Source organism: Cyrtonyx montezumae, unplaced genomic scaffold (genome assembly GCF_038088225.1).
Source record: "Cyrtonyx montezumae isolate F1298 unplaced genomic scaffold, pur_monq_1.0 scaffold_3, whole genome shotgun sequence".
Taxonomy (NCBI): domain Eukaryota; kingdom Metazoa; phylum Chordata; class Aves; order Galliformes; family Odontophoridae; genus Cyrtonyx; species Cyrtonyx montezumae.
In genome coordinates, this window is record NW_027072034.1 from 115019346 (window position 1) to 115035978 (window position 16633).

General features: G+C 37.0%; 1 protein-coding gene across 1 annotated transcript in view; it reads right to left on the bottom strand.

The window, feature by feature from the left end:
* The window catches only part of WASHC4 (WASH complex subunit 4), a 32586-nt gene that overhangs the window by 8983 nt on the left and 6970 nt on the right, over window positions 1-16633 (bottom strand). The window contains exons 7-23 of the mRNA XM_065743072.1: window positions 14524-14606; window positions 13211-13253; window positions 12604-12707; window positions 11846-11966; window positions 10574-10697; window positions 10355-10482; window positions 9127-9287; window positions 7529-7655; window positions 6874-6999; window positions 6269-6376; window positions 5075-5221; window positions 4867-4946; window positions 3670-3775; window positions 2866-2982; window positions 1981-2149; window positions 1686-1840; window positions 544-618 (exon numbers count right to left, since the gene is read on the bottom strand). Of these exons, the coding sequence (XP_065599144.1) occupies window positions 544-618; window positions 1686-1840; window positions 1981-2149; window positions 2866-2982; window positions 3670-3775; window positions 4867-4946; window positions 5075-5221; window positions 6269-6376; window positions 6874-6999; window positions 7529-7655; window positions 9127-9287; window positions 10355-10482; window positions 10574-10697; window positions 11846-11966; window positions 12604-12707; window positions 13211-13253; window positions 14524-14606 (1974 nt within the window). The remainder of the gene's footprint in view (window positions 1-543; window positions 619-1685; window positions 1841-1980; window positions 2150-2865; window positions 2983-3669; window positions 3776-4866; window positions 4947-5074; window positions 5222-6268; window positions 6377-6873; window positions 7000-7528; window positions 7656-9126; window positions 9288-10354; window positions 10483-10573; window positions 10698-11845; window positions 11967-12603; window positions 12708-13210; window positions 13254-14523; window positions 14607-16633) is intronic.

Here is a 16633-nt window from a genome sequence, read left to right on the forward strand (position 1 = left end):
ATTAATTGGTCTAAACTCTTCTGACACTGTACTTTTGGCCTCACTATCTATCACGGCAACGAGTTCCGACATCAAATTAAACAATGCCAGAAAAAGCACCTCCTTTTCTTTAAAGCAGCTGCTTAATTTCATAGAGGATATCCTCATTCTCACTTGAAGAAACTACAGAGCTGTTCCCTGTACATATTCTCAATATCATACACCGCTTCACAAAACAACCCATCCTCTTATGTCCTGTTTCTTTCCTGAAAAGCCGTGTGTTTCATGCATCCTTATATAGCAGAAAATCTGCTCTACTGCAGCCCCCTAGCTTCAGGGTTTTTGACACTGAAGGATCTTAGCGGCACACAATACTCAAAGCACATTTACTGAACATCTTCCAAGACCTAGATAGAGCATCCCCAACGATCTTGTGAAGCAGCAACAGCTACCGTGCAGTTTGTCACTACATACATTCAGCCTAGGTTGCTGTCCGACATGTATAATTTGCATTTGTTTTCTGAATCTGGCTCCAGCTGAAGGCAAGAATAGAATACATCTTACCTGATTATTCAGATTGTAGAGGTAGCGAGATACAAACACATGAATATTTCTCATGATTTCCAAAACATCCAAACCCTGAAACAACATTACATATTATAAATTTGTACCATAACTCTCAAGAACCACTGACACGCCTAACCACTAGCACTTGAAAGCACTACTTCTGTAGTTACTCGAAAGCATTTTAGGAAGCAACATCTTCTGTTTTCAAAACAGAATCTCTCCACAATTTTAGTTTGGTGTCTGTAAGATGACACGTGGAAGGAAAAAAAAAAGAAATTCAGTTCACACTTTAAATATACACTTCTGCCTGTTTCGGTTTCCAAACTCCTCTGCAAGCAAAGGGACCCACAGGTCTAACCCCACAAACAAATGTATTTCAAAAATTCTCCAACTTCAGGAGACAACTTAACTGTCAAGATTTCTACAGAAACGCAGAATTCTGTGAAGACATAAGCAGCTAGCTACCTTCTGATGTTATTTTGTCCAATACCTCTAGAAGACTAAGTCTGAAGTTCTACATTTACAGCGTAGGTCTGGAAATTGTTCCGCTTGATGATCCCTTTTAGTATCACTGTGCACAGAGAGGATGCTGTTTAATCTATACACTTTCCAGTTGTGCTAAGGACTGCACCAGGATTTTGTGGGGAGTGAGGTACATGTGTTTGCATGTGTATTTTTGTTTTAAAGTGAATAAATAAACGACTGCTAGGAAACGAATGCTATGAAATCATTTAACTCTTGATAACAATGCAATGAACAGACATCACTGGCAATAGGTAACAGCAGCAAAAGCCAGAAATAGAAGCTATCATTCACAGCACTTCTGTACTAAGTAGCTATAAAATGTAGCTCAATGCTGTCTTCCAATTCAGCAATGAAAAGCCAAGTTGAGCACTAGAGAAAAGAAAAAGGCCGTCTCTCTAAGAGCTTTCACTAGTGCACTAACCCAATGAGGGTATGAAACTGTCTAAAACATCAAAAATACTAAACTTCAGAGGGAAAGGTCTTTGGACACAAATTATATTTCTTTAGTACCCATCCAATAAACACTTGAGTGCCTATACCATTGACTTGATAATAAATAGACAGCAAATATGACAGCTTAATGGAACAAATGATACTCATCATGGGCAGCTTACCTGCTCCAGAGTCTGACTGGGAAGATGTGCTTCAGTCATACTTAAACCATAGCGCTGAGTTGCTAGGTTTCTCATTTCACTATAGGTAGCCCAGTCATGGAGAGCCACAGTCGTTAAGTTGTAGAAGGTCTTGTCCAAATAGTGAGTTACATGAGCTGTAAACACATATAATCACAATCTAAAAATCACCCTTTCAATTTAGCTAGAGAAGCACAGAAAAAAGTAAAAAGATAGACTAAACCAAAGCATAACAGAGATGAAAGTAAAAGGATCAGGAAAGCATATAACCACTCACCTTTTATATCAATGAACCGATTGAAAAAACGTATTGGGTTGAGAAAGAAGAAGTGAGCTAGATCCTTCATACCAACCCTGAAGGGATTTCTGTCATCCAGTTTTAGGTGTGTATGAACTGACAAGCGCAGGTCCTTTTCTATCTCTTTACATAATTTGTCCAGCAGGTGCTGCTCAGAGACATAAAATTAAAAAAATAATTAAAAGAAAAAACATTCAATCTCTTCTCATAATGTTCTGTTAACGGAACTGACATCTACTTTCAAATACACTCTCAATCTTCCTCTGATTTTAAGACAGAAGAGTTAGGGCTATTAACTAGATAATCAGAACTCACTCAGCAATTAGTCCTGATTTTCTGCAGGACACGTAACATTTGGTTTTGAACTGATCAAAAAAAGAGGTTCAGAGGTTCAAACCTAAGACTTCGGAAATATGAACTCACATTTGCTCCCTGTCAAACATTCTTTACAAATCTAGCTAAGTTACTAAAGAGGTCATCCAGATTCATAGTGCCTCTACTACTAAAAGCCAGGCATATACATTAGAAACAGTACTACATTTTGTGTATTCATACAAACAGAAGCTGATCTGAGAAACTGCACTTTCCTGCCTGCACAGCTGAAACTGTAACTCAAATTTTGCCAGCTTATATAATTTAGAGGGTAGCATTTCCAAGTTCCTGGACAACAAAGAAACCACTAATAATATGTTGTAAATATTCAAGTTAATAAGTGATCATTGTCTTAGTTACTGAAATACTTCACACCACCTCAAGGCTCCTAAGCTATTTTTATACAATACATCAGGCCTGGCAAAGTTGATGCTGGTCTAAAAGACACTCCAAACACAGTGCTGCCTTTTATTTCCATTTCAAATAAGTTACCTCATTGAGCACTTCCATGATTTCTTTGTCATAGCATTCCAGAAGCACTTCATAAGATTCCAGATGTCTTGCATGCATCATAGCAGGAACACAGTCCCTCAGTGCACTAAACATATACTGAGAAAAGAAACTTTTATGTTTAACCAACAGATTGACAGACACATAAACACCTCAAATACTAAGCTTTCAAAGCTAACAAACAAATCAAAACCAACAGCATTCCTGTTTTCATCAAAACAAGACATCATTTACTACTGCATTTCCTTGTACCTAATGCATCAGCATAAGGTACTTAGTTGATACTGATGTGCACCATTTCATCTTCAACCATGTGTACTACAATCACACTATAACTGATCATGACATGCACAACAATGGATCAGATAGCTGATTTTATCAGGATTAGTATGACAAAGCGTGATTCATTTCCACAGCTAGAAGATAATACTGCAAAGAGAGGAGAAGTGGAGTGGAAGAAGCTACAGGTCAGTTATCTCACACTGTATGACAGAACATAGTGTTAAGTGTGAACAAAGGCTTATAATACTCAAGTCTAGCAAAAAGTGTTAACCTCAAATTAAAATGAGTGGAGACAGACACTCAAAGGCAGATTTTTAGAGCACTACCAATGCTCTCTGGATTTGGAGCAAAAATTGCTTTTACATCCTCCAGATAGAAATTAATTTCCACGTCATGAGTAACTGAGTTTTGCCTTTTTTTTTTCCTCATTATTTTCCTTAAGATTTGCAGACTAAACCTTTTTCTCTCCTTTGAATCCCTCCCACTACTAACATCATTACTTACATGCAGTCTAGCAGAATCAACTGCGTTTTCGTACACATCATCTAAATAGATTGGAAAGACTGCTCGATGCCAGTATAAGAAACAACAGTCACACTGCGCTCGAACTCTAGAATATAAGATTACTAATTAGCCAAAGAATTGGAACAAGTTGTTCTTACTAACACAGCGATACATACACTAGTGTGTTTAAGCTAAAAACAAATAACTCTCCAAGCTGATTTAACAGTTATTTTAACATTCCAGATGCAATGTCCTTCAAAAGCCTTCTAAAAAAAAAAAAAGGTACTCGACATTTGTTTTCTATTAGTCTATTTACAAACAAAACATCCAATTTGCAAACAAGAGCTAGTCAGTCTGTGAAAAAAACTAAGCCTTATGCTACAAAATTCTATGTAATTTTCTTATTGTGTGCAATTAGCAACCTAGAAGTCAAACTTACTTTCTAAGCTTCCTCTGTAGTCAAACAGAAAAAGAGAAACAGGCCCCTCCTGATACAACTGTGTAATACTTACTCCAAGATAAATTACTTTATCCTGTGAGTCATCCACTGGAGGGCGCCATAAAATACATACAGTACAGATACTCACCTGGCTTTCAGATAGCTAACATTATATGAGTGACCTTAAAATTACACCTGCAGTAATAAAGCCACAGAGCTGTGTAACAACTAACATCCTGATTTCCTAAAAATTCTGGTATAACCTCATAATAAATTCTTAAGGACAGCAATCTGATGTCAAAATATCTACAGTAAACCCATGTTAGAGAACTGACTACTTCAGTTCACCTTATGGCCCAAATATCAACAATTCTAAAAGCTACCGGACTCTGCACATAAATGCAGTAACATTTATGGTTTTATGATATGGTGAACAGAGTTTAGAACAGGAAGTCTTTAGCCTTAACATAAAGCCTAACTGGCTTCATGTAATAGGAAGTGATACTATTTCAAAGTGATCAGAGGTCTATTAATCTAGCCGGCCACAGTTAAGTAACAGTTAACTTGTGTTTCCTACCCAAAGATTAGCAAGCTTCAAGTTAAATGCTAGAATTCTTTCTGTCCATCCCTGGTCCACAACACACAAAAATCACGACCAGCTTGCAGCCACCAGATTTTGCAGCCTGTAAAATGAAGACCTGCCTCCCTCCATGACACCATACATCATATCCTTTTATGCACCATATGTCACTGCTTACCGCTCTGTAAGTTCACTGATCAAGTCTAGCTTTTTCAGAACTAGCTGGAGGGGAAGGAGTTCTTCATCTTTAAAAGTTTTCTGTACAAAAGAAAAAGGCAACAAGATTACACATACTTTTTTTGTAAGGCACAGCACTTGGGAGCTCTTTACCAACCTAAATGTTCCTATGATTCTAAACAAAGGTCTGGAATAATTGTAGCACTCACCATCTGCGTTCCCACACTTAACGCAAGGGAAACAATTAGTCTCCTCTGTTTTGTACTGGGCCCATTGAGAGTATTCTCAGCCAACACCAAAGCAGAAAGGACATCCAGGCGTTGCTCACTGTACTTTTTATCAGAAATGACTCTTTTCTTGAAGACAGAAAGACACAGAAATTAAAAGTTATCCCAGTCCAAAACAGCAATACCTTATCTGTCCTTTTCAAAGTTTATGAATTTATGGTAAATCAGGTATTTCTGACAACAAATGAGGTTTTGCAAGCAGAGCTGAATCCAGATTCACATACTGTTAATTCAGTGGCACAATATGACTATAAACTTGGAATATGGGTGTGGTGATATGGTACAAAAACACTGTGTAAGCTGAATTGAGACTGTACAATTTTTGTTCTAAGGTACATAGAAGTTTTCAATTTTTTAGCTGCTTTGAAGTTTGGAATTTCTTCAGCCATATAAATACACATATATATATAAATGAATAAATACACGCACAGGCTTACATACATCAAGCTTTTTAGAAGTACTTTTTTTGAGGAACAGATGCCAGACAAACTGAGATTACAGCCAAATTTCAAACACGTCAAATAACTTTTGCAATTAATAGAAATCTACTGTTAAAATTGTAATCTATTTTGTCCTATGTTCAGTTGATAAGCAAAATGTGTGTTAAACTCATATAAGCAAAATACGTACATATTATAGTGCATCACCACCAGAAGTTGTTCTGCCTCACTGAGATGAGTAGTGAGTTTATGCTCACACTAGAGCCATGTAAGCCATCATATCAATCTCTGCTAACTCACTAAGTGGCTAACAACTAACAAATAACAGCCTTCTTGCTTAGATTTGCAACAGATTGCTTTTTGAATGTGAATCAGAGATGATGTTAAAAAAAAAGGAAGTCAGCTAGAAACAGAAATTGAAGTTAACATAGTGAGGATGCAGGAGTTAAGAAAAAGACAGGATCCCAGCTGAGCAAAAAAAACAAAAACAAAAAAACAAACAAAAAAAACAAAAACAAAAAAACAGAAAGTCACAATCTGTGTTTTTCCAGGGTAAAACTCTGACATACTGAAAAACCTATCAGTTTTGCAAAACTAAGAAAAATACATCCAGTTGACATTAAGAGTTTGAGTTAGATAAATATAACAATTAATTATTAGATCTTGGGTTACATACCTTGGCTATGGAAATGGAATGAAGAGCCTGATACTGCAGATGCTGAGCAATGTGCGTCACAGAATCTGCCACAACCATACTTCTTCGGTAAAACATGTGCTCTATTGCCTTAAATCAATGCCAAAAAACAACAGTTGATGCAGTCACCAAAACTACTGCCTTTAGAATTTGCTTCTATGCTGGCTGATTCATCCACACATACAGACTCTTTACACTCTGCAATGAACTGTCAGTTGCAGTTGCAATTAACCCTCAGAAAACGGAGAAAAAAATCAAACCATAAAAGAGGGTAAAGAGGTTTTATTTGTCACTTGTTTGAATAATTCAGTTCTGTTCAACAAAATTTTAGAAAGCAATTACAAAACAAACCATTCCCTCCTGGAAAAAGGCTGAACAGAAAATGTCAACTAATGAAGCTGGTTAGAAGTTCTGGTCTCCTAGTCCGTCTGTTGAAATCCAGTGTTGAAAAAGAAACCACGCAGAACTGCTCCCCCATCCAGGTTCCCCGTTTCTTCATTTCCACTCCCACACTTTTCCACTACCCTCCCCCACCTTCTTTTTAAACACACGTGCTATCTGATCAGCAGTTTTCATGCAGGACCTACCTTCAGAAGTTCCACAAGTCTGCACAGAGCTTTCACTGAGGTTTTGGTCATAGGTTTTTGCATTGACATGTAGAGATTCATTGTAGTTTTAATGATGGTGCTAAGACTGTACGCATAAAGAAAACCCTAAAAATAAATAGAGGAAGGACAAGAAAAAAATAGATTTTTTTTCCACAAAATAACATTCGTACACACCAGACAATTAACTTTCACCCCTAACAGAGTGAGCAGGAAGTCTGAGTTGGAACTCAAAGCTGAAAGAGACCAAACCTGCCTAACAGTTACTAAATCATGTGATCGTTAAACTTCCCTAGAATCTTTCAAATTAAACATAGATCAGTAAATATTAAGACAGATTTGCCTCTTCAATATGCCATATGGATACATACCTTTAAAGGTTTATTTAAAAGAGTTTCAACTAGGCATTTCCAGTTTTAGCTTAATTCTTTTCACAGAATCACAGAGTTGAAGGGGTTGGAAGGGACCTCTAGAGATCACTGAGTCCAAGCCCCCTACCAAAGCAGCTCCCTAGACCAGGCTGCACAGCACAGAGATGACCACAGAACTTCAGTGATTTGTTTTAATGTTCAACAGCTTGTACAAAAGCCATCTACTTTTCTTATCATTTTCCATATCATATTAAAAGATTGCACACCTGAATGAAGACGTTACAGCGATTAGAAAGATCTTCAGCAAACTTATCCATACGTTGCTCTTTTGACAAGATAGATTCCATTTTTGTCATCCATGAGCTCACAAAGACATAATATGACTGCATATCTCTGGATAGGGAAACAAACAGTGTTTTTCACTTTGAGTATTCTCTTTCCAAAGCATTAATTCTTCTGTGGGAAGTATATTACAGGTTTAGTCCCCAGAGTAATAATTCTCCCAATTCCTGAAAGCATCTGAATCTCACAACAGCATACATTTCAGTTAACTATAGATAAAGGTTAGTTAATCTGTCCATTATATCTGTACAAGAATACCCCAAGGAAAGCCAAAGTCTTCTGTACTCTGTTCTTTCAAGAGAACAATGGCCCTCTCAGGAGTACATATATCGAATTTCTTTAAATTAATATAGGTAGTAAATCTGCTAAAAATGCTATTAAACACTAGCCAAAAACTCCTCCATGAGTTGCTAATTTAGCAAAAATAATCTGCTCAAAGACAATGTAGGCAGGGAATTCATAGAATGGCTTAAGTTGGAAGGGACCTTAAAGCACATTCAACACCAACCCCCTGCTGTGGGCAGGGCAGACACTCAGCAGCTCAGCTGCCCAGGGCCCCATCCAACCTGACCTTGAGCGCCTGCAGGGACGGGGTACCCGGTGCCAGTGTCTCAACACTCTGAGTAAGGAACTTCTTCCTAACACAGAATTTAGTTTCCCCTCTTTTAGTTTAAAGTTGTTTTTCCTTGTTCCATTATTATGAAATTGTGTAATTTCTACCCTTTGCCTCCCCCTGCCCCACCTCTCCAACCCATTTCCACACATAGGGTCAGAAGTGAACCTCTGAAATTCCTGTGTTCCCTCCTTCTGTTTCACTAATTAATTTCCACCCTCTTGGAATGGTTTACAACACAAACAAATCTTAGCCTTGTTATGTCCCTATGCAATGCAGGGCATTCACTGTTTATAAGACTGACAATTCAAAAGTTTCAACCCAGCTTTAAACAGGTTTTGGAAAGAAGTTTGAGAAGAAAAAGATCAGCAAATGACACACAGAGCACAAAAACAAAAACAAAAAAGCAATTTGAAAAGTAGTTTCACAGAACATTAGGTAAGTAACTGATGACATGAAGAAAATAAATGCTTGCAGAGGAAGTACGTACCAGAGTAGAAAAAAAATCCCTCCATAAATTACTTAACCTACATGGGACTTATCTCCATAAACACATAGAAACCAGACAGTCATAACAGAAAGAAAAAAAAAGTTCAGGTTACTAGACTCTAAAATTAATCAATTAATTAATTGAACCTTAAAGTATTAAAAAAAAAAATCTGTGACACTCAAATACTTAAAACCATCAAGAATTCTGTGATTTAGGTCAAGTGATAAAAGTTTTTCTGAAAGCATGAAAACCTTAGCTTTGACCAATACTTTTCAAGCAGTGTTGGTAGAAATTGCACCATCTTTTTTCGTGTTCCATAGCAATGCTACGAAACACATTAGTACACTAAGTTTAGTAAAGAATAAAAAAAATCCATGTGTTTATAAACAGCACAATGAAGAAGTATTTAGCAAGCGTACTTGGTAAGTGACTGAGCCTTCAGCTGTAAGAAGTTCTCCCTTTGTGTTTTAATTGTATGAATGCTCTTCCTGTCAAGGAGTTTGGCAGCAGCTGGTATCTTCTGAATCAGAAAGTTATCAGCAAACCAGATAATGTTTGCAGTTAATGTGATGGCTGGTACCTAGAGGGAAAAAAAAAAAAAAAAGGTGTTATAATAATAAGTGCAGGGAAAAACCAATAGCAGATAACCAGCTCTAAATTACCCAAAAAAGGGTGATGGTTGCAAACCAATTGAAGACAAAGATTTGTCCTACCTGTCCCCAGGATTGGGGCTCTCTGAAAACTCCAAAAAGGAGGGATCTACAGGTAGAAATCCTTCCCTCAGAGCAACCAGCCCATAAACAAGGCTTAGGAGCCTCATTTAATGAATGGCTTTCACCTATGCTCCCAGGGCTGGTTGTGACCCTTCACCAGGCGCTCCTGAACCATTGGTTCAGGCCATCACTTAGCAATTCCCATCCAATAAGTAATAATAAATACAAGCAATTACACCAAAATACTATGCCACTATGTGGACAATCAGACCTTTTACTTAACAATCATCTGCTTTTTATGCCTCTTGCAAACCACAACAAACAACTGCTTATTTTACATCTGCATAATTAGTTTCAACAAAGTATAAACGATTATATTCAGAAAGTCCTCAAAAATGTCCTTATTGACTTTTAGACAAGAACATCAGGAGCAAAGTTGTTACCACTCTCAGAGCTTTGTGTACAGTGTTAGAGAATTTAAGCATTCTTTAATGTTACTCAAAACAAAAAAACCCTGATCGCTTTTAACTCAGTGAGCTTTCAAAACGTGCTTACAACCAAGTCAAATCCCAAAGCACTTATTCAGACCCTCAACATTCACACTTCAGCCAACAACTGCTTGATCTCACTGCCAAATTAAACTTCAGAATAAACATTTTAATGGAAATGATGAGTTATTTTACATTGCTGCTTACTAGGTACAAAACATCAAGCAAGCACACAGGTTTTATTTCAAAAGATGGTCTAAAGGAGAGAGGAGGAGAATACTGTAAAAAGGCAAAAAGACTTGAAGTCCATTCTCTGACTCAGTTTGGTAAACTGTGTGTTCTTCCTGTTTCCAAGTCTTAAGGACACTACACAGCCAAGACAATTAAACATTTATTACAATTTTTCCTTTCCTCTTAGTTATTAACAAGAAGAGTAAAGCACTCACCTTTTTGCAGACATCCAACAGTGACTTGTAAAATTTCTTGTCTACTGTCCGAAAAATCTGAAAATGTAGTACAAAGAGACCACAGATGCCTACATATTTATCTCTCTGGTCAATTTCTGAAGGCTCACCTGCAGAAACACACCAAAAAAAGTCCTTTCAGAATTTTACCACACTTTTAGAAACAGTGAATCTGGCAGGAGGAATGTCAGCTTGCATTACCAAGTTTGGCTTCGACATTTGCAAAGGTTGTGCGAAGAGTATGAGCAAATTCTTCAGCAAAAGTGCTATTCTTTGATACAGACACTCCACCATTTATGGAATCAAACTGTTGTTCTATGCAGGCCTGTAGAAAAAAATAATGTTACAATCCCATGCATTTCAGATCTTTGTGAAAGAAGAATTGTGCTGGGGTTCATTGGTATATTGCATATGGAAATCCCTCTTCCCCTCCTCACCCCCCAAAAAAAATTACTCAAAACCTCACAATAATCAGAACACAAAAAATATGGAGACTTTAGATTTTTTTTAAGTAACTGTTATTAAAATCTTCAATAGAATTTTATTTGAGAAATTTGTCACATATTTTGGTTAGGAAGGGGTATTGGCAAGACAGGACAGAAGGGAAAATGAATGAATGACAGAATTTAAACATACAATGAAGCTTTTGTATTAACGCAACATTACAGAAAGTCAAGAAACTGCATAGCTGGTAACAGTGTCCTTTGAAAGAAAAGGATGAATTATGTTTTATCATTTATCTACCATTTCTCTTCTGGACCAGAATGTTCTTCCCTATGCCATTTTAGTTATAACAGTAAGAACTGAGTAACAATTCTGTTCAACTGGCTCCATTGTGACCTGAACATTCAATTTCAAGGTCTCACACACTGACACTCTTCTGTAAATAAATGACAGCTTCCTGTATGAACACTGTTACATTAAACATGTTGAAAAAGGCAGCAATCCTCCTCCATCTGTGTCCTTGCTTGTTTCAGGGGTATATACAGCTAAAGTAACTCCTAATGACCAGTAATTGTTTCAGACATTAGAAAAGAGAGAAAATACATAAGATGTCACACAACATATTTCAAAGGCTACTGAGGAGATTTTAAAGCTGTAACTGGAATTAACTGGTCCTACACTATATAAGCCTGACCACTGTAAAAATTTCTGGATGAAAAAGAATGTCCCCAAGAATACACAGCTCTAATGCCAAGTTTCTGTGTTTTTTTCATTCTACACAAAAGTAAGCACTAACTGCTACCATTCAAAGCCTGGCACATTTCTAGCACAAGGGAAGCAGAAGGAAGGATCTCACAATAGATCCACTATCTGGAACAAACCAAGCCAACCAAACAACAACAAAAATATACAAACACACATACAAGAAAAAGAAAACACACACAGTAGTGTGATTATCCTGTTAAAAGCTATGCTTTAGTATTTCACTTTAGTATCAGTTTTCTCTATCATATTCATTAATTTTGTTACCTGAAATATCATTCCATCAAGTAACTGGCATTCCAGTTTCAACAGCAACTTTTCAAATGGCTTCAGTTTATCTTCTTGAATCCCAAACTTGGAAGGGTTATGATGGACAGATTTTAGCAGTCTGTAAAGAGTAGACATAAAAATAATAATATTATTATGTACTAATAGTACAGGATATGGTAAAAACTGTTCTGATACCACTGCTCTGTGAACAGGTTTTAATTGTCTGTATCTCTGCCCAGCAGCAAATACAAAATTATTATTAAGAAGAAAGCAAGTCTGTTTAAGCCACTTGCATTTAAACAACTACAGTCTACTGAGGTTTTCAATGAAACTCTTCTTTTTCCACTAATTTAACAACTTAAATGACTGTTGATACTTCAGTTCTGGCTTTAGATAATGTTCTTGCTCAAATCTATATGTCTTTGATCAACGTGGATATGAATGGTCTTAAGTCAGTCCAGTGCAAGACCAGATTTCTTATCAACTGCATTTAAAACCCCTCAAACCATTACTCTTTCTCAAGATACTTACCATGTACAGTTCCTGGAATGGCAAATGTAAAACCCAGCACTAAAAACTTACCTATGCTGTTAGAAGGACAAAGTGGGAGTTTCACCCTGCTCCTTAATGAGGTTTCTGGATAATGCTCGAGGCTAAAATACTCCATATTCCCAAGCTAACTTTTTGAAACAAGACACACACACGCTTTTATCTTTTATGTCATGTGAGTATTTTTCACACCTTCAGAGACACACCTTTTGTACATTGTCCAGTGATCTTTCAGAGTGGCGTGATTGTCAATGATTTCATCCAGAGTGATTAAGACTGTCAGTAGTTCTCCCAGATGCTCGTACATTGCCTGTTTAAAAAATAAGAAAATGAAATGTTTAATGCATGTGGTGCACTGTATATAAAATATCAGTACTTTTCAGTATATTATGAGCCAACAAAGCATCAGCTAGAGAGTTAAATCAGAGACTTCCTGGTTACTTAAATATTTAGCATTATCTGTAATGGCAAACAAGGAAATACAGTTTACATAGAAGCACCCCCTCAGGTTCATTGATCTGATACTGAAAATAGGATTTTCAAAATTAGTTAAAGGCAGAAGCACATGCTACACACAGTAACAAAGCACACAAACACTTTTCAGCTAGGAAAGCCAGAGTCTGATAGGAACAGAAGTAGCAGTCCTTTCCAAGTAAAGGCCAGAAAAAGCTGATTAACAAAACACAATCAGTAAAGGTGACTCCAGACTGAAAGTCGTACTTGAAGTTTCACTTTCTTGCTACTTTTGCTAGGGTTAAGACAAATACACTAACAAAAAATAACATAAGCAAAAAGGCACAAAGTTATTCCCACCTGAAAATGAACTCCTGACGTCTCTATAATTTTCGGTGCATTCCTGTAAATAAAATAAGCATTTTATCATATTTTCACTCCTTAGAGAATATTTACCACCTCTGTAGCAAACTGTGTATTTTTGCTTCTTGGGGTATGTTTTTCTTCACTTACACAGTAAATTCAGAAAATAAGATAAGCCCCCAGATATGATTCAAGCCTATGTGAAATGTGTGTTACAGTCAAATTTGGTACTGCAGGTTTGAACGTAAGGCATGTAACGGGTTTAAACCACTGATTTCATTCAGTGCACGCGTTTTATCAGCAAATCTCAATTCAGTTATGGCAACAAGTAGTCTTACCTCAGTCTTGTGGCTCAGAAGTACAAAATCACCTCATACATTTAACTAAGCCATAATCAAGCTACACATCCAGCCTTTCTCACTCAACACTATACAGAAAGTCTACACAACGTAAGACAAATATGAAAACAAATAAAACTGAAAATTACGCTACCCTACGAGGGGAAGAAAGTAATAAGAGATAGCTCTGAAGACCAAGATTCCTGCTGTTAAACTCAACAATTCAATTCAGGGCTCATTTCCCTTTTGAGTAGAGGAACTAAGCACAACCACCCTCATAAAGCTCAGCATCATGGATTAAAACTGTAATTGTTCAGTGAGGAATATATACCATGACTGGCAACATCAAAGCAACCAGCAATCTCATCCACATTATCTTTTATCTAAAGATAAATACATATTGAATAATAAAGAATAAACCAGTGATCACATAGATACTAGATTCCTTTGTGCAAGTTACTTGAGGCTCTCTCAGATATGCTAAAACATCACTGCATGCACAAAGGCAAAAAGTCACATGGCAAGTGACAGCAATTTGTTTGCCACTATCAGTTCAAGCACCAAGTTTAAGAAAACTACATATTTAAACATTAGACTGTGAAAGTGACCTGATGTTTAAGCTTTGGAAGCTACTGGTATCTACTATAGCAGTCAAAAGAAACATCTCTCAGAAGGAAGCTGGAAGAGTAACAATAGGATCTCATGAACATCAAGACTAAGAGCCTCCAAAGCATCAGTCTATCTAAAAGACAAAAATATAACATAACACTTGCAATCTCATTTAATAAGAGCTCCAACTTTCCTGAAAATAAAATACACTTCAAAAATGGGTAATGAAGCTCAGATTTCTGCAACAAAGCATTCTCCATATCTCTAGATAATAATATTCCAAGATCAAACAACCCTTAGGCAGAACATTCATATTATGTACATTTTTAAAACTACATAAAAAATGATACAGGAAGTAATTACTTGTTGCTGTTGTAGAGAACAGCCAGCTGATGCACCACATTCACCACCACTTCATAACATCGGGTAACAAAGCAAGACAGCTCCTGAAATACAAGAAAATAAAAAGCACATACATGTATAGCTTCTCCTTATGCTTAAGGACTTACTTCCAGAATACAGAACAGAAACCACTAAACTTCCAACCCAAGTTGCAACTACATCCCTAATCTAAGTCAGTGGACAGACCTTTAACAGGATGGAAAACGTTATCCTAGTAATTAACAGCTCTGAAAAAGGATTTGGGTTTAAGTCAAGAGGTTACTGTACCAAGCTTCCAGTACATCTTGAAATACTGAAGTATCAATGCATACTTTTAGACAGAGATAAGATTATTACAGAAAACACTTGCATCTAGCTTGCTTTCACAAGCTAGATTCTGCTACTGAAATACCGCATTTGATGCTCAGGGCCACACTTAGAAGCCATACTGGGTCTTGGAGAAGGTATGGAAAAGAGTCATCCCTCAGGAGCTCAATGTGCTTTAAATGTCTTGCTGTAAATGTTTTAAGAGTTCAATTTATTACAGACACTGAGAAGAGAGACTTAACAGTTTTTCAGGTACCTTTGGAGGGAATATCCAAATATCCCTGTCAGGAAAGGGATTATTTTCCCACTAGATTCAGGAGTCACACTCTGGAAACTGATGATTTACAAATTCAAATTAGAAATTAACACAGAGAAGGGGCCCATATGTACTATAACTGTCATCAGCCACAGAATGCTGCCTTCAAAGAAAATGATACAAGAATATTGCCTTTGAGAGACATGCTCAAGCAAAGCAGAACATGAGCTCAGTTACACAGTAGAAGATGACTAAAAAGAGCTCAACCCTGATCATAAAAAAAAAAAAATCTTGATTTCTATAATGGATTTTAACAAGGTGTTCCTTGAGAAATGGGGCAAATGAATCTGAGTTTCCCTTAACCACAAATTGTACTTGCATATTAATTCATCCTATAATCCAATTGAAGCCTGCTTGGGATGAGTTTGGCCAGTCAGCACACAGATGGCTCCCAAGCAGACAGCCCACACAGGCTAGCAGCCAGCCTGCTGTTCTTGCCAGAAGACAGGCTAACAGCTGAATTCTGTCTTTCTCTCCATCAAAAATAGATCTTGTTTGGGTTTCTGCCTTCTATTAGTCACCAGTTTTCATAAAACATGGAAGTGCCTTTACTTCTCATACTTGCTTTGCTCTATCAAATGCAGCTGAAATCAGCCAACAGACTCCAGAAGAGCAGATTAATAGACTACCAAGATCACGTTTCCCCGAGAAAGTGCATCAGCTGCCTCTTTAAAAGTTCCAGGCAATGGTCCAACTCAACAGCATTTTATCTGCCATCTAATACAGACAGTTGTCAGTTTGTCTGAGTTCTTCAAATACACTGTCTTCTGTGAGATCAACATTACCTACTAGCATTTCATAGCATTAATTTGATCGTTTGTTTAAATGTTTTTACTTAGCAAATTTTAGTTAATTAAGTTATAAAGAAAGGTACCTTAATGTGCAGAGAATATTTAACTCAAAAGTGCCAGTAAACCAGTAGGTAGGTGTTAGCTCTGTGGGAACCTTTTGTCTGTTATGTAGTCTTTGTTCATGTTTTTACGTTGCCCTCAGGAAAATGTTTATAATGTTGACCTTATCTTCCAGTCAATGTGCATACATTAGTTACAGCCGAGTGCAGCATGGTATCCTTCCCTTTGGAACAATGTCCTGTGTCTGTGTGCTTTCCCATGTTCAACATTCAATGAGCCACAGTAAGATACACACAATGTGGGTCACAAGTAAGAGTGCTGTGCTTGTCTGGCATTTCCATTATAAAAACAATCAACAGGATATAATCCTTAAGTATAACTTGTACTACTAGGAGTCTTGTAATACCTTCTCACTAGTCTTCCAGAGTTTTAGACTAGTACAAACAACAACAAAAGCTAAACATGAGTAGATAACCAAGCCAAGTTAAACAGCTGTGTTTTAAATGAACTGCGGTAGCAATAGATGAGCAGGCAAAACATTGACAGTATCAAATGACTGCAGTGCCTTTCGACAAGATGCAAGCAGGATACTGAAGGC